This window comes from Panthera onca, chromosome F1, assembly GCF_046562875.1.
Source record: "Panthera onca isolate mPanOnc1 chromosome F1, mPanOnc1 haplotype 2, whole genome shotgun sequence".
NCBI classification, from domain to species: Eukaryota; Metazoa; Chordata; class Mammalia; order Carnivora; family Felidae; genus Panthera; species Panthera onca.
Window position 1 is genome coordinate 23,454,336 of NC_138355.1, and position 17,981 is coordinate 23,472,316.

A 17,981-nucleotide genomic window follows, 5' to 3' on the forward strand; every position below is an offset into this window, starting at 1 on the left:
TTATTGGGTCTTCTCAGGCTTTAGGAATAGCAAGGATAAAAGGGTGAGTTATATATTTGAGGCTTGCAAACCATTCAAGGCTGGAAGGACAGAATTTCTGACTTAATTTTGCTTTATACTTGGGCTTACAGGAATTGTGGGAGGCGCTCCTGTGAAGAAATGGACCAGTGTGCGTAATCATGGAATCTCCTTGCTAACCGGCTCTCCTTGAGAAGTGAGAGAGAGAGTGGGTCGGGGAGAAGGAAAAGAGGTCAACATGAAGCTAAAGCAGCGAGTCGTGCTGTTAGCAATTCTTCTTGTCATCTTTATCTTCACCAAAGTTTTCCTGATTGACAACTTAGACACATCAGCAGCAAACCGAGAGGACCAGAGGGCTTTTCACAGAATGATGGCTGGCTTGCGGGTAGAGCTGGTGCCCAAGCTGGACCACACCTTGCAGTCTCCCTGGGAGATTGCAGCCCAGTGGGTGGTTCCGCGGGAAGTGTACCCAGAAGAGACACCAGAGCTGGGGGCGATCATGCATGCCATGGCCACCAAGAAGATCATTAAAGCTGATGTGGGTTATAAAGGGACACAACTGAAAGCCTTACTGATACTTGAAGGAGGACAGAAAGTCGTCTTCAAACCTAAGCGGTAAGTCTCCTTCTCAGGAGTTAGTTATATTGTGCTAGTTGGTCGATTCAAGTAGCTCGAAGTTTATAGAAGACTGTTCATCACCTTCTCTTAGTCTTCTCTCCAACAACATGAGCGGAATAGACTACAAGACCTCTGAAGTATTTTCCAGCTCTTAGTGTTCTGTGATTCTCTGGGGCAGATTTGTAGGAACATATTTTGGCTCTGTATAAGACTGAGCGTTTTACACTTAGAGCTCTCCTTGATTTCTAAATTTATCAGATATGTTCTGTGTGCCAAATGTTAGAGATACAAAATGAATTGGTTGGGAAATCAGCAACTTGTCACCAGAAGTGTGCGGTTAGAGGCCGGATAACCAAGCACACACCAGGGGTGTGGTGGAGTAGGAATTACCCACAGCTGGAGTGGGTTTGGACAGGTGACTGAAGTCTAAGGACTGAAGCTGTGATTCTTTCACATAGGTTTTGTTTTGATTTCATTTTAATTAATAAACTTTATTTTTTGGAGCAGTTTCAGGTTTACAGAAAAGTCGAGGGTGTAAGTTCAGAGAGTTTGTCCCCCCGCCCCCCCCCGCCTCAGTTTCCCTATAATTAACGTTTTCCACTAGTGTAGTACATTTATTGCAGTTGATGAGCCAGTAGGAATTTATTAGCTAAAGTTCACTGTTCGCAGTAAGGTTCATGCTCTGTGTGGTACATTCTGTGGATTTTGATAAACCTCTAATGACAAGTATCCACCATTACGGTATCACACAGAATGGCTTTCCCATCCTAAAAATCCCATGCTCCACATGTTCATCCTCCCCTTCCTCCCTCAGACTCCTAGCAACCACTGATCTTTTTACTGTCTCCATAGTTTTACCTTTTCCAGAATGCCATATAATTGGAATCCTACCTTTGTAGCCTTTCAGGGTGAATTCTCTCACTTAGCAAAATGCATTTCAGTTTCCTCCATGTCTTTTTGTGGTTCGATAGCTCATTTCTTTTTATTACTGAGTAATATTCCATCGTCCGGTTGTACCACAGTTTGTTTCTCCAGTTACCTACTGGAGGACATCTTAGTTGCTTCCACATTTTGGCAATTATGGATGAAGCTGCTACAAACGTTCATGTGCAGGTTTTGTGTAGAAGTAAGTTTTCAGCTCATTTGGGTAACTACCAAGGAGCACGTTTGCTGGATCATATGGTAAGAGGATGTTTAATTTTGCAAGAAACTGCCAAACTGCCTTCCTAAGTAGCTGTGCTATTTATATTCCCACCAGCAGTGAATGAGCGGCATTAGGTGCCTCACCAGCATTTGGTGCTGTCAGTGTTGGGGGTTTTGGCCGTTCTGATAGGTGTGTAGTGATGCCTCATTGTTTTGGGGTGTGTGTGTGTGTGTGTGTGTGTGTGTGTTTACCTGTTTTAAGGAGAGAACTGGGCCATTCTAGTTACTTCAGTCCAAAATCTGAAAAAGTGGGCTGAATTATATGTCGTTAGATGATGATCCCTTGGAGACTTCTCCAAGGCTCTACAGAGATCATTTGTTTGGCAATTCTATAGTATAATTAATATTTTTAAAAGTTTCCTGTGAGTATATGATTTTGAAATAGGTTAACATGACGGTGATTCATATTCTTTTGCCAGGAGTTAGTTACCAGTGAATTTTCTATGTACTAAACATTTTTCTCATTCCTTAATAGGGCTTTTGAGAGAATTATAACCGATACCTTTGGATCTCTTGCCGGTGGGAGAAATGTGGGGTAAAGATGTACAGAATTCAACTGTGATAAGAGTAGTTAGCCTAGCTGTCTTCATGACCCAACCATCAATAGATAATATACAGCCAGAGAACAAATACATTGGGATCCCAGAAATGGAAGAAATCTGTATTTGCCTGGAACTGGGAAGTGTGATGTATGGAAGATGTGGCAATTAGGAAGGGAAACATAGGGCATGCCTTTGGAGAATAGAAAAGTCTGATTGGCAGGTGATATGGAAAAAGTATGGTTCCGTGGACCCTGCGACATAATTTCCATTGAATGCACACCATTCTCCAGGCTCTACACTAAGTACTTTTGTATCTGTCAATGCTTTTAGCTTTTACCACGACTGTGGGCAGTAACACTTAAGTTTATTTATTTTGAGAGAGAGAGTGCTAGCAGGGGTGGGGCAGAGAGGAAGAGACAGAGAGGATCCCAAGCAGGCTCCATGCTGTCAGTACAGTGCCCAACAGAGCTCGAACCCACGAACCATGAGATCATAAACCTGAACTGCAACCAAGGGGTGGATGCCCAACCGACTGAGCCACCCAAATGTCCCTACACTTCTTACTTCTAGAATAAGAAACTGAGGCTGAGAGAGAGTAACTGACTTGACAAGGTCACCTCGCAGTAACTGGCGTTTGGATCTGAGTAAGAGTGGCGGTGTTCTGCCACGCACGTGTGATTCTCTTCTGTTTGCCTGCCTTCCTGAGCACCCGTCAGCAGAAATCCCTAGTTTAGTTTTGAAATGTAGTCCTCGACCTCTTGGTTTGTGGCCTGGGTGATCAGCAGTGTGAGCAGAGTAATGGAAAAAAGGCAGACTAAAAACAAATGACATTGGTGTATAGAGGTGAGTTGTGAGCATTTCACGTCTAAATAAGAGGATGTCCCCTCTGTACCCAGCCCTCCGTTCCCACACTGGGGAATTGGGGGTAAGATGCGCCAGCAGGAAGTGGGAGGAGCAGGTATTCCTGGTAGTGGCACTGTTAGCGTTGGTCCAGGTGTTGTGCAGGAAGGCCCGAGGTGCTCGGTCAAGGTAGAAGTGGAGGGAGGGGCCGCCCCAAGGTAGAAGTTGAGGGAGGGGCCGCCCGGCTGGTGACTGGGGGAGGTGGCAGCCGATAACCGCACCAACTCACCTAGTCACTGTGCTTCATCCCCTTTCTCTACCGCCACTGCAGCCTTCCCTTCACCTTCCTGAAGGCTGCTGTCATTCCTCCTTCAGACGCCCATATTGGCTCGGTGTTCCCAGCTTGAAAACATTCAGGGACGTCCCATTGTTCACCGGGCGAAGCGCAGCCTCCGCAGCCTAATGGTCAACCCCTGGCCGTCCGGCCCTCCTCTCTGCACCCTGCTCTTTATTCCTGCCAAACTAGTCCCCGACCCCCAACTGCCCCTGTCCACTCGCAGCCCCCGGGGACTCTCCTCCCCCACCTGCAAGGTGCCTGGGCCCCACCTGCCCTGGGGGATCCCGCTCTCAGTCACTGCACGCACCCAACCTGTGCTGGTGACACCTGGCACTGTCGCAGGCTGCGGAACGTGGGTGTACGTTCAAGTGCCTGTGGAAATTGACTCTGGTCTCGAGATGCCTAGCAAATTGCTGTTCTGACCCTGGGGGCCTCAGAGGCTATTTAGTCCTGGTGTAAGCGCAAATTAATGTCCTTGGTCAGACTCTGATGTCCTTCCCCAGAAGGATAGGAGTGATTTATTGGCAGTTACTCTATGAATTTTGCTGCTCTGTCAGTGACTTAAGATGGATCGCTCTCTGCTGAGAGGAGGCTCTGCGCCCCTGCTGCTAAGGCGACACACGCACCTTTCTTTAACAGCCACTTGTGGTTTCCGCACTTCCGGAGCCTGGTTGGCCATGTCCTCCTGTCAGAGATAGGACACATGTGCGGTGGGTGCAATTTATGGGAAGACAGTGATGCTTTTATTTGCACATTTTGCCTTACGTTAGAAACGTGATTTTTTTTTTTTTTTTTTTTTTTTCAGTGTAGCTCTACCCATTCTGGAAGTAAATTGGCTTTCCCCGGGCGAAGGCTGCAGTTCTGGTGGGAAAGCAACAAGGTGGCAGGAGCCTAGGAGTGGGTAGAAGTGAGTGAGTGGTCCTAGGAAGTGCTGGCAGGGACCTCGGAGAACGCCCGGTCCAACTGCTCATTGGACGGGTGAGACGCGGAGTTCTGGCTTGCTGTGTTTCGCACAGCCAAAACGTGAGCCAGGGATTCAGACCTCCTGACTCTGCGGGCAGCTCTGTGATTCTTACTCCTTTCCCTTTTCTTTCCCTCCCTTCCTCTCCAGGCCACCCCCGATGTTTCTGGATTCCTTTAGGGTTTTACATTTCACTTAGAGCAGCCTTTCCATGTATTGGAAAGGTCTCTGACGTTTCACTGGGAGGAGTGGACTGCACGTACCTCCCTGTGTGTGGAGGCCCGACTGGGGCCCCAGCAAAGAAAGTATTCCAGGACTGTCCCCCGGCTGTATGGACGGCCTGCGGCTATAGCGGGAAGAGAAGTGCTTGAGGAGTGTTAGCTTTTACTGCAGTTCTATTTAAAAATGGAGACTCATGGGGCGCCTGGGTGGCTCAGTCGTTTGGGCGTCCGACTTCGGCTCAGGTCACGACCTCACGGTCCGTGAGTTCGAGCCCCGCGTCGGACTCTGGGCTGATGGCTCAGAGCCTGGAGCCTGCTTCCGGTTCTGTGTCTCCCTCTCTCTCTGCCCCTCCCCCGTTCATGCTCTGTCTCTCTCTGTCTCAAAAATAAATAAACGTTAAAAAAAATAATAATAAAAAAAATAATAAAATTGGAGACTTATTTGGGAGGTAGCCGCATAATCCTAAGTAGCCTGAATAATGCTTTGACGCTAGAAACGTAAGAACTACATGTGAGTATTTTGACCAGGCCAAGAAGAAACTGGCTTCCAACCAGGTGGTGACGCATGGCTGTCTTCTGGCGTGTATGTTCCGTACTTTGCCTGGAAAATGTGTTCTGTGGATATGGTTTCCCTTTAGATTCCGAGGTCACTTATGTTGAAGTTCACTGCTTTTTATCGCAGTGTTTCCCACTTCCCCGATGCAAGTGTCCTCGGTGGAACAGCTCCACTCTGCTTCAGTCTCCATTCATTTCTATCTTACTATTGCCTGTAAAGCCTAATAAATAGGCCTTTTGACTCAGGAAATGCATGCAAACAGTAGAGGTTATAGGTGAATTTAGTGTCCCTTTCTTCCTAGTTAACAGTTAAATGGTATCTTTTTTTATGATTCGTCGAAAGAAATACTCTAGCTTTTATTGTCCTTTGTTTATGTCATGCATGTAATGTAAAATAATCAGAATGGAATTTGAGATGAATGATATCTTGGAAATTGCCTTCTGGTCCGGCTCCTCACATATTGTAGATGAAGAATCTAAGACCCAGAGAAGAGACTGGTTTTGTTGAAGGTTACCCAGAAGGTAATGACAGAACTATATATGTAGCTCTCGTGCCAGGCCAGTATTCCCTCCACACGTCATCATAAACCTAAAAAGAAAAAGAGGATGGTTGTTCAAACAACGCTTTTCACATGCACCTTTGCCTGCTCCTCAACAAAAGCTGAGGCACATCCAGACCGTTTTTTTCCCCAAGAAATTTAAACTTCTCTTACAAGCCTTGCCATAGTCATTCCGGTAAAGAGACATTTTAGTTGTACGTTTCCCTTCATTTCTTTAGTTCAGTCTAGTAAACATTTTAGTAAACGTTTATTAAGCACCAACTATAGGCTTAACATTGTGCTAGAGATACAGAGATGGTCCTTGCCTTCCAGAAAATGACCTTGTAGTGTTACTTAAACTACACTGGAAGTATTTCAGAGGGGTAGAAATAACCTCTTCCGTGTTTTATTCATAGAACGATTGCTGAGGCAGGGAGAGAATTCCAGTTTCCTTCTCTATCTTTACCCTACCTACCGGAGATTTGTCCTAATCCACAGCTCTTCTCAGCTTTGACTGAGAACGTGTCTGCAGAGCAGAATCAGGCCTGCTGAAGTTTCTGTTGTGCTGTCTCCTCTGGTGCTGATGTAATTCACGTCTCCGTGTGTGCTTCCCATTCACTCTGCAGGTATAACCGAGACTATGTGGTAGAAGGGGAGCCGTATGCTGGCTATGATAGACACAATGCAGAGGTCGCAGCCTTTCATTTGGACAGGTACGTGCCATCATGGAGGGCTACGTTTGTTTTGTTTCCTTTTAAAAATATCTTGGAGAGGGCCCGTGGCCTCCTTCTAAAGGGAGCAACGCTAATGGCTTTGACTTGGTACCTACTTTAGATAGCTGACCGACAGAGTCTGTTAAATTTGTATGAGTCCCTCATAATCTGGTTGGTTCTAGGAATACCAGGGTAAATATCTTCACTCTACGCTTGTTAAGATCATTTCATTCTGGTATGCCTCCTGTCGTCATGAGCGCAGGTGTTCTTGGTAAATAAGAGGGCAGGATGAAAACCAGAGTTGGAACTCAAGTCCCTAAATTGAATTGATTGTTAATTAGACCTGACAGTACTGGTTTTTTGTCTTATTTTTGTTTAAAGTAGGTAATACTGACTTATCCCCATATGCTTGAAGCACATAGCATGACATATATAATGAATTTTATGGTCCTTCATACAAAAAACACATGGCTTCAATAACCAGAATAATTCTAAAAGAAAAATAGATGTAAATTCTAAAGGTATAAGCTAACTAGGAAAATTAATATTTTTTCAGCAGGTAGCTAGTTTAGGAGTATTGTAACTGAACTGCCTGTATCTCACTTGTTCTTCTGATCAGCTCTTTCCTCAGGGCTTTTTTTTTTTTTTTTAAATGTTTACTTTTGAGAGAGAGAGAGAGGGACAGAGCAGGAGACACAGAATCCAAAGCAGGCTCCAGACTCTGAGCTGTCAGCACAGAGCCCGGCACGGGGCTCAAACCCACTAACCGCGAGATCATGACTTGAGCCAAAACTGAGAGCCGGATGCTTAACTGACTGAGCTACCCAGGCGCCCCTCTTCAGGGCATATTGACAGACTTTAAAAGAAATATTCACAGTATTTTTTAAACGAATGTGTAAAGGAAACCAGAAGAAAACAAAGATGGACTTTTGTCTTTTTCTGGATTACGAAGGATTTTCTAGGCACAAAAGCAATAATCGAAAAATCGCAAAGGAAAAGCTATTCGGTAGGCTCAGCTAAATAAAGTTAACTCATATGTCAGGAAACATCAAACAAAATTTAAAATCAAACTAGGAGATAATACTTGAACCTAATGTAATCCAAGCATTAATAGCCTTAATATTATAAATGTTTATACAAATCCAAATATGTGCTAAAACCCTAATAGAAAATGGTCTAAGGACACAGTTGACTGAATAGAAATGATCGGTTGCTAATAAATATGGCAGGGGGTCATCCTCACCAGTAACAGCAAATCCAGTTGAAGGGCACTGAGTGGCTTAGTCGGTTAAGCGTCCGACTCAGTCTCAGCTCAGGTCGTGATCTCGTGGCTTCATGGGTTCGAGCCCTGCATTGAGCCCTGCGCTGGCCATGCAGAGCCTGCTTGGGATTCTCTCTCTTTCCCTCTTTCTCTGCCCCTCCCCAACTTGTACTGTCTCTTTCTCTCTCAAAATAAATAAATAAACTTAAAAAAAAAATCCAGTTGAAACCATGGGATACTACTTTCTTCTGCTGAAAATGGCCAGTATTTTTTTTAAGAGGGTAGTACTTTATTGGCAGGAATGGATTGAGATTCATATGCAGCTTGTGGCATTGTTAAATCGGTTCAGTTTTTCTTTTTAGGAACTCTGTCATGTATCAGAAACCTTAATGTTCCTATTCTTTGGATGAGTAACATAACTACCTTTTCACGCAATTATCTAAGATATTTCTAGGAAGGTGTTTCTAGGAAGTACCGTGGAGAAGTAATGAAATTCAAAGACCTATACCCACGATCTTAGCTGGAGCATTTTCAGTAGTGAAAAACTGGTAGCAATCCAAACATCCAGTGATACGGAAAAGGTTAAATAAATGTTCACAACACCATGAATTTTCACTGCCTCTTTTAAGACCTAGCAGTAGAGAGTTAGGTAAATCCTGCTTCTCACTAAATGACATTCTGGAATCAGTCTTTCCAAGACCTCATTTGTTTCCATTTTCTTCATTCCCAAACCCCTTCCTGTTTGCCTACTGATGGACACCAGCCGTGTGTGAAGGTCATTTTCCCATATCTATACCAGTACTTCATAGCATCCAACACACTAATTTGTGTTAATCCACTCAAATAAAGTGGTACATCATTGTTACTTATTTTTGTTTTTCCCCAGTTATCAGCAAAATTGAACGTCTCCTTACCTTTTCACGGCACAACCGCCTGTATGTTAACTTCAAGTGAAGTTGTCTTTGTGCAGAAATCACTGCCTTTGGTGTTAATTAAATACACTAATGTTCCAATTCATGACTTGTGCTTTGGGGGCCTTGTATTTAAAAGTCCTTCCCTACCTCAAAGCCTGCAAGTTATTCTCTAGCCAGTACCCCCACCCGTGTTGTTAACTGCCGCTGTGATGTGGCCCCTCCGCACTAAACTGGCTGCTGTTCTTTGGCCTGGCACTGGTCAGTAGGGAGGAAAAGTACTTTCCAACTCTTCTTTCCCATCCATGGCTCCCGACATGTCTCTGCTCTGGGTTGCTATTTCTCTACTACGTTAGGATTTGACCACCTTCTCTGGCCTTGGGAGGTCCTCTCGATGTTTGTTATTTTGACACCTCAGTTGATTAACTTGCTTTTGCGGCTTTTCTAAGATTAAGACAGAGTCAGTCAGCAACCCCAAACAGTGGATTCTTTATTTACGCAGCTACTTAAGAAAATTCTTTTCAATATTTATTTTTGAGAGAGACAGAGACAGAGTGCGAGTGGGGGAGGGGCAGAGAGGGAGGGAGATGCAGAATCCGAAACAGGCTCCAGGCTCCGAGCTGTCGGCACAGAGCCTGATGCGGGGCTCGAACCCACAAACTGTGAGATCATGACCTGAGCTGAAGTTGGACACTTAACCGACTGAGCCACCCCAGGCTCCCCTACACAGCTGTTTTTAAAAGTTTTATAATGACATGAGAAAAGGCTCATGGTATAATGATGAATGCAAAGCAGGATACAAAATTGGGTATAGTATAATCTCCGTTGTGTATATACACAAGAGTGTATATGTTTTTCTATATATGTGTAAAGGAAAAAATGCTCATATGCCAAAAGTCCAATAGTTATTTCTGGGCTGTGGAATTATGGGTGATCTTTATTTTCTTCATCATAACGATTCTGTGTGCTCCAAGTCCTGCCCCTCCAACTTTCTTCAGTGAGTGTGTATTTTTTTGCCAGTAAATTTCATTTTTTAAAAAATGATTTTGCTCAACCATAAGGTTATACTTTAGACCATTAGAGAGAAGTTACCTTCGCATGTATCTGTATTTAAGTTGTCCTATGGGTTAATCCTTCAGATTAATCTGATAGTTTCCTGCCAGTGTGCTGTTTTACCCAAAGCTTTGAACCTATGTATGGATTTAAGCCCATTTTTTTAATGCTTTGTTAAAATTTATTTAAAATTTTTTATTATGAAAAATTTCTAACAAATTAGAACAGTATAGTGAACCCGTGTTATCTATTTCCCCGATTTAGCAATTGTTCACATTTGGCCAGATTTGCCTTATCCCTTTTGCTGAAGTACATATTAAAGTAAATGACCTACATCTTGATATTAAGCTCATAAATATAGGTACCTTTAAAATAGACTGACCCGCAGGGGCACTGGACTGGCTCAGTCAGTAGAGCATGCGACCCTTGATCTTGGGGTCATGAGTTCGATCCCATGTTGGGGGTAGAGATTACTTACAAATAAAATCTTCAAAATATATATATTTACCTATGAAACAACAATATCTTTTTAAGACTACTTTGTCAAATACACCCCCACAGATTTTTCTCTTCTGTTCTTCAACCTCCCAAACCAGGATCCTGGGTTTCCGCCGAGCGCCCTTAGTGGTTGGCAGATTTGTTAATCTGCGGACAGAGATCAAGCCTGTTGCCACGGAGCAGCTGTTGAGCACCTTCCTAACCGTAGGTAAGAAGATTATAGAGGACATTTAAATAGAGGAGTAGTTAATAAGTTATTAACTATCATGGCGCAAGCTGGTTTGTGACTTTCAGGAACTGAGGAACTCAAGGGAGCACAAAACCAAATCAGGTAACTTGTTCTCAGGTCACTGGGGGAAATGGATCTAACGGCAGGTGGCCAGAAGGCGAAAGTTTTCCCTGATGTGTGCTTTGTTGTGTCTGTGAAGTAGGAAGTGACATAGTTTACTGATAGTGTAAGCAGGTGATAACTTCCTTCTGCTTGATCTCAAAGTAAATCTCAAACTTAAATTTTAGCCTGAATGTGTATTATTGACTTGGCGGTGTTTTTCCTATACATGTCCTTTCTTGGGAACTATCTCCTTAGAACTGAGGAAACCCTAAGGCAAGCCTGTAAGAGGGTCAGAAATGCCCTTGTAGGGTTGCGTGTGGGCCTGAAAGATCACCGCTGCCTTCAGCTCTGAAAGGGTCAGCCTATAACTCACTGTGCATGGAACTGGCTGTGGTCCCTCTGGTCTCCGTTCTCCGTCGTCTCACTCCAGGGTGAGGAATCTGAGCTAAATTCTCACTCCAGTTCTCCTTGTGGGCACAGTGAGAACGGGAGGGATTCAGAGGTGCTGGGGGCTCTTGTTTCAGCCTCATCGTGGTGACATTTTCAATGACACAGTGCTCTGCATTATGATATGACTATCGAAACAGCATTGCGAGATGAATTTCAGCTTGCTTGGCTAGAATGAATGGATTTATATTTCCAGTGAGGTGAAATTGAGTATTTAAAGGGCTTATGACAGATTCATCATTCAGAATTTAAACATAGAAGGCCAAGCTACACTGTTCTTACAAATAAGCAAAAACACACAGTGTCATGATTTGTTTCATATATTTTCTAATCATCTTTGCCTGTCCAATTTTATGCTCAGGCAAACACAGATTCCTGCTGGATGAGAGGAGGTCAAGAATAGGCCAGAGCCTCTGCTCTCTGGAGACTCACAGAAGGTTAACTCTCAGACACGGTGCGAGGGGTGGGAGAGGGAGAGGCCAGAAAAAGGTTTGTAGAGGAGGTTATTGTCACTGAGACTGAGTATTGAAGCATCGGTAGGAGCCGCCCAGGCAGCGTCTTCGCTGGGCATCAGGCGAAGTAACAGAAAGGAAGAACGGAGCGAGGGCATAGAGATGGGCCAGTGCGTGGGGTTGGCACACTTGGGGAATGAGCTTCTGGACGCACCCTCAGCACAGAGCAGCGTCTCAGTGGCGCTGCCGGAAGATCTCATGGACCACGTGGCTTAAACAGTGGAGATTTGTTTCTCCCAGTCGTGGAGGCTGGAAGTCCGAGATGAGGGTGCCGGCACAGTTGGGTTCTGGTGAGGACACTCTTCCTGGTTTATAGTCAGCCACCGTCTTGCTGTGTCCTCACACGGCAGAGAGAATGAGAGAGGAATCATCTCTGCTGTCTCTTCTTACGAGGGCGTGAACCCCGTCATGAGGGCTCCTCCTGGAAGTCCCACCTTCAAATGCCAGCACACTGGGGATTAGGGGTTCAACGTATGAACTTGGGGGTACAGAAACATTCAATCCGTAGCAGCAGGTAGACGGATTTGGCTGGAGGTAGATTTTAAATAATGAGCTGACCTTAGCACAATTTTTAAAAATATGTTATTAGATAACTTCATATAATAGCAACTAAGTTCTGTGTGACCCTTGCAGCTCGACAGAGCACTTACACACAGTTACCTTATTTTGATCGTGTTGACAAAAGAATGAAGTAAGTAAGGGAGATTTACCTATATTTCACACCTGAGAAAGAGGCTGGAAGGAATTAGAGGACTTCCCCAAAGTCACATAGCTACTACTTGTTAGCCAGGACTCAGACCCGGATTTTCAGACTCTCAAATATTTCATCCGCTTATATTCTTTTACAGTCTTTCAGGGGTGCCTGGGTGGCTCAGTCGGTTAAGCTTCTGACTTTGGCTCAGGTCATGATCTCGCAGCTTGTGACACAAGCTGTGAGCCCCGCATCGGGCTGTGTGCTGACAGCTCAGAGCCTGGAGCCTGCTTTGGATTCTGGGTCCCCCACTCTGTCTCTGCCCCTCCCCGCTGCCTCTCTTTCTCTCAAAAATAAACATTTAAAAAATGACATTCTTTCAACAAAATTCTGTTTCACTTCTGTGTGGTAGGCTCTGAACCAGGTGCTGAATATACAAGAATGAATGACACCTTCCTGTCTTCCAGGAGTTTCGTCTAACAGGGAAGCCAGACACGTACAGAGGGCCTGTGAGTGTGTGGAAGGGAAGGGCAGATGTGAGGGTCAAGGTGACAGTCCGTTAGCGAAGGTGGTATTTCATTCAAGTCTCATAGGGAGAATAGCAATCCTCCAGGAAGGCAGAGTGGGAAGGCACATCCTGGGTGTCTGGACTCTAACCTTTTCTGTACTATAGACTCTTGGCGTGCTAGAGAGGAGCTTTTCTCAAAACAATGTTTTTAAATACATAAATTAGGATACACAGAATTCTAAATGAAACCAATAATATTGAAATATAGTTTTGTTATCAAAAATTAGAAAAAGCAAGTTTGTGATATACTAGTATGTGTTTTGTTATTACTTAACACACGAAATAACAAGATCATAATCATAATCTCAGACTGTGTATGAATGATACTTTGTGCTGTCTGCAACAGTGCTAATATGAAACAAAAAGTCTAATTTCTTCTGTGAAAAAGTCACAGGTGATGCTAATACCACCCTGGTTTGCTCCCTGCCATCATAACTGACGGAAATGCTAAGTTTCAGATAGAAGCTAATGAAAATAAAAATGTAGTTTTGTTCCCATCCGGTGCACGGGCTCCCTGAGTTAACCGTGTTCCAAGTGGCGGGCGGTGCATGGACAAGGTGACGAGAAGTGAGAGAAGCCTGTGGCAAGCTAAGGAGACTGTGTAATTTAGCTAAAGTGAAGGGGGGTGTGGTGCCGGTGAGGGGGAAGGCAGGTGATCCGAACGATGTCGCTGAGGGTCCTTGCGCACCAGGGTTAGAAGTGGTGACGTTTTGCCTAGGCGGTGGGAGGCCGTTAAAAAAGCTGGAGCACGGGAAGATTGGAATGTAATTTTGGAAACCCAACTGTGGCGGCTTCGTGGAGGATGGGGATGAGGTTGGGAAGGGGATGAGATGAGCGATGAGAGCACATAGAGGCTGTGTACGAACCGCGTGTGTGGTACGAGCCAAAGCTGGAGCAAGGACGGCAGAGAGGAAGAGTTAAGACACACTCGAGAATTAAAATGGAACGGATTTGTGAACATTTGGGCTGAGTGGGACAATTGAGAGAGAAGAAAAAATTAAGAATGACTCCCAAGTTCCTGGATTGGATGACTCAGGGTATAACAAAGCTGTTAGCTGTCGTAGGAATGTATGCAAAGGAGCAGACCTGGGGAGGTGAAGAGGAGGAAGACAGTGAATCAAATTTTGGACATTTCGTTTCCTTGTGTGAAATAATAAGAAATAGGTATATTTGGCTCTGCCCCCAGTGCCTGCACAGAGCTCCTAAAACCCTGGTGGATTCCTAAGCAATAACAGCACAGGGGTGTCTCTTGTTCTCTTGAGGTGACGCCACGTGGGCTTCCGGATGCCTCCTGGACGGGAGCTGGTCACCAAAGAGACAAGCCACAATTGGAAGCTTGAATTTTCACCACCACCCGACCCTCCACCTCCCATTCTCCGGGGAGGAGAGGGGTGTTGAAAATAGAGTTAATAATTGACCATTCTTCTCTGAGAAAGCCCTCCATGAAAATGCCAGCAGTATGGGATTTGGGAATTTCCAGATTAGTGAACCAGAATGCTTCCATATGCCACTGGCCGGGCCCCATGAGGACAGAAGCTCCTTTGTTGGAAACCTTGCCCTGTTTATCTCCATCAGGTTTTTGCTTTGTATCCTTTGTAATAAACCAGTAGTCTAGTGAGTAAACTGGTTTCCTATGAGCCTCTCCAGGAATTTTTTTTTTTATTGAGCTATAATTGGCATACAACATTTATCTTAGTTTCAGGTATACATCGCAGTGGCTTCACATTTTATCACCACAATGTCTAGTTAACATCCATCGCCATACGTAGTTACAGAATGTTTTCTTGTGATGAGGACTTTTAAGATCTATTCGCTTAGCAAGTTTCATTATAGTATTATTAACTATAGTCGCCATGCTGTGCTTTACACCCCCAGGAACAACCTATTTCATAACTGGGAGTTTGTACCTTTTGACCCACTTTATTCCATTTCGCCCACCGTACACCCCACCGCCTCTAGCAACTACCAGTCTGTTCTCTGTATCTGAGAACTTAGTTTTGGATTGTTTTTTGGTTTTGTTTTTAGATTCTACACGTAAGTGAGATCAGATGGTATTTGTCTTTCTCTGTCTGGCTTCTTTCATTTAGCATAATGCCCTCAAAGTCCATCCATGTTGTTGCAAATGGCAAGATTTCATTCTTTATTTTTTATGGCCAAATAATATTTCATTGTGTGTGTGTGTGTGTGTGTGTGTGTGTGTGTGTGTGTGTATACATATATACATGTATGTATATATATACATATATATACATATATACATATACATCCATATATACATACGTATGTATGTACATATGTATACATATATACGTATATATACATATACGTATATATATATACATATATACATACACACACACACACACACACACACACACATATACATACACATACAGCAATAGTCATTCATCGGTGGACACTTAGGTTGTTTCCGTATCTTGGCTATTGTAAATAATGCCACAGGGAACGTTGAGGCGCCAACCCCTCAAGTTGGTGGGGTTTTTTTTCCAGTAAATACTCAGAATTGTTAGATCATACGTTAGTTCCATTTTTTAAGTTTTTGAGAAACCTCCATAGTGTTTACCGTGGTGGCTACATCAGTTCACATTCCCACCCAGTACACAAGGGTTCCCTTTGCTCCGTATCCTCACCAACACTTTGTCTTTTGATTATACCTATTCTAACAGGTGTGAGATGATATCTCATTGTGGTTTTGATTTGCATTTCTCTCGTGATTAATGATGTGAAACACCTTTTTTCTTTTTAAAAAATTCTTTTGAGAGAGGGAGAGAACATGAATGGTGGCGGGGGTGGGTGGTGCAGAGGGAGGAGAGAGGATTGTAAGCAGGCTTTACACCCAGCATGGAGCCCAACACCAGGCTCAGTCTCACAACCATGAGATCATGACTTGAGCTGAAGTCAAGAGACAGATGCTCAACTGACTGAGCCACCCAGGCTCCCCTTTTCAGATTTTCATTTGGATTTTAGTTAGTTAACTAACATACAGTGCAATATTGGTTTCAGGAGTACAATTTAGTGATTCGTCACTTAGATACAACACCCAGTGCTCATCACAGGTGCCCTCCTTAGTACGCATCACTCATCTAGCCCATTCCCCACCCACCTCCCTCCATCAACCCTCAGTTTGTTCTCTATCTTTAAGAATCTTATGGTTTGTTTCCTCTCTCTTTTTTTCGTCCTCCCATATGTTCATGTGTTTTGTTTCTTAAATTCCACATATGAGTGAAGTCACATGGTATTTGTCTTTCTCTGACTGACTTCACTCTAGCTCCATCCGCATCGTTGCAAATGGCAAGATTTCATTCTTTTTGACGGCTGACTAATATTCTGTTGTGTATGTATACCACATCTTTTTTATCCATTCTTCAGTTGATGGGCACTCGGGCTCTTTCCATAGTTTGGCTATTGTTGATAGCACGGCTGTAAACAATGGGGTGGTGCATGTGCCCCTTCAAATCTGTATTTTTGAATACTTTGGGTAAATACCTGGTAGTGCAGTTGCAGGATCGTAGGGTAGTTCTACTTTAACTTTTTGAGGAACCTCCATACTGTTTTCCAGAGGGGCTGCACCAGTGTGCATTCCCACCAGCAGTGCAAAAGTGTTCCCCTTTCTCCACATCCTCACCAACATGTTGTTTCCTGAGTTGTTCTTTTTAGCCATTCTGACAGGTGTGAGGTGGTATCTCATTGTGGTTTTGATTTGTATTTTCCTTGATGATAAGTGATGTTGAGCATCTTTTCATGTGTCTGTTAGCCATCTGGATGTCTTCGTTGGAAAAATGTCTATTCATGTCTTTTGCCCATTTCTTCACTGGATTGTTTTTTGGGTGTTGAGTTTGTTAAGTTCTTTATTAATTTGGGGTATTAACCCTTTATCAGAGATGTCATTAGCAAATGTCTTCTCCCATTTTGCATTTTAGTTTTGTTGATTGGTGAAATACCTTTCGTGTACCTATTGGCCACTTGTATGTCTTCTTTGGAAAGCTGTGGATTCAGATCTTCTCACTTTTTAAATTCGGGGTTTTTTTTGCTATTGAATTGTAGGAGTTCTTTACTTATTTTGGATATCAGCCCCTTTTCATTTTGTTGATGGTTTCTTTTGCTGTGCAGAAGCTTTTAGTTTGATGTAGTCCCATTTGTTCATTTTCACTTTTGTTGCTTTTGCTTTTGGTGTCAGATCCAAAAAAAATCATCACCCAGACTGATGTCAGGGAGCTTACTGCCTATATGTTCTTCTCCTCCTGTTCTTCTAGGCATTTTATGGTTTCAGGTCTTAGGTTCAAGTCTTTAATCCATTTTGAGTTAATTTTGTGTATGGTAAAAGGAAGTGGTCCAGTTTCATTCTTCTGCATGTGGCTGTCTAGTTCTCCCAACAGCATTTATGGAAGAGACTGTCCTTTCCACAGTGTATATTCTTCTGCCCTAGCAAATTAGTCAGACCCCAGGAAGGGCTTATAGAAACCTCTTGAGTTTTAAGCCAGTCCATGAGAAGCCCAGGTGACCACCTAGACTTACAACTGGCATGTGAATTGGAGCACAGTCTTGTGGGACTAAGACTTTTTTTCCCCTTAAGTTTTTAATCTTTCTAATTTTATTTTATTTATTTTACTTTTTTGAGATTCTATTTTTAAGTAATCTCTATACCCAATATGGGGCTTGAATTTACAACCCCAAGATCAAGATGTCACATGCTGTACAAACTGAGCCAGCCAGGCTCCCTTAATCTTTCTTATTTATTTTTTTATTTCTAATTTTATTTTTTAAATTTACATCCAAATTAGTTGGCATATAGTGCAACAATGATTTCAGGAGTAGATTCCTTAATCCCCTTACCCATTTAGCCCATCCCCTCTCCCACAACCCCTCCAGTAACCCTCTGTTCTCCATATTTAAGAGTCTCTTATGTTTTGTCCCCCTCCCTGTTTTTATATTATTTTTGTTTCCCTTCCCTTGTGTTCATCTGTCTGTGTCTTAAAGTCCTCCTATGAGTGAAGTCATATGATATTTGTCTTTCTCTGACTAATTTGACTTAGCATAATACTCTCTAGTTCCATCCGCGTAGTTGCAAATGGCAAGATTTCATTCTTTTTTTTTTTTTTTTAAGATTTCATTCTTTTTGATTGCCGAGTAATACTCCATTG

The 17,981-nt window shown here is 43.4% G+C and overlaps 1 protein-coding gene across 9 annotated transcripts in view; it reads left to right on the top strand.

Moving 5' to 3' along the window:
- The window catches only part of FAM20B (FAM20B glycosaminoglycan xylosylkinase), a 43,374-nt gene that overhangs the window by 13,071 nt on the left and 12,322 nt on the right, over positions 1-17,981 (top strand). For all 9 annotated transcript variants that reach the window (XM_078440581.2, XM_060643639.3, XM_060643643.3 and 6 more), the window contains 3 exons: positions 132-633; positions 6,461-6,547; positions 10,369-10,478. In XM_078440581.2, the coding sequence (XP_078296707.1) occupies positions 257-633; positions 6,461-6,547; positions 10,369-10,478 (574 nt within the window). In that variant the 5' untranslated portion in view covers positions 132-256. The remainder of the gene's footprint in view (positions 1-131; positions 634-6,460; positions 6,548-10,368; positions 10,479-17,981) is intronic.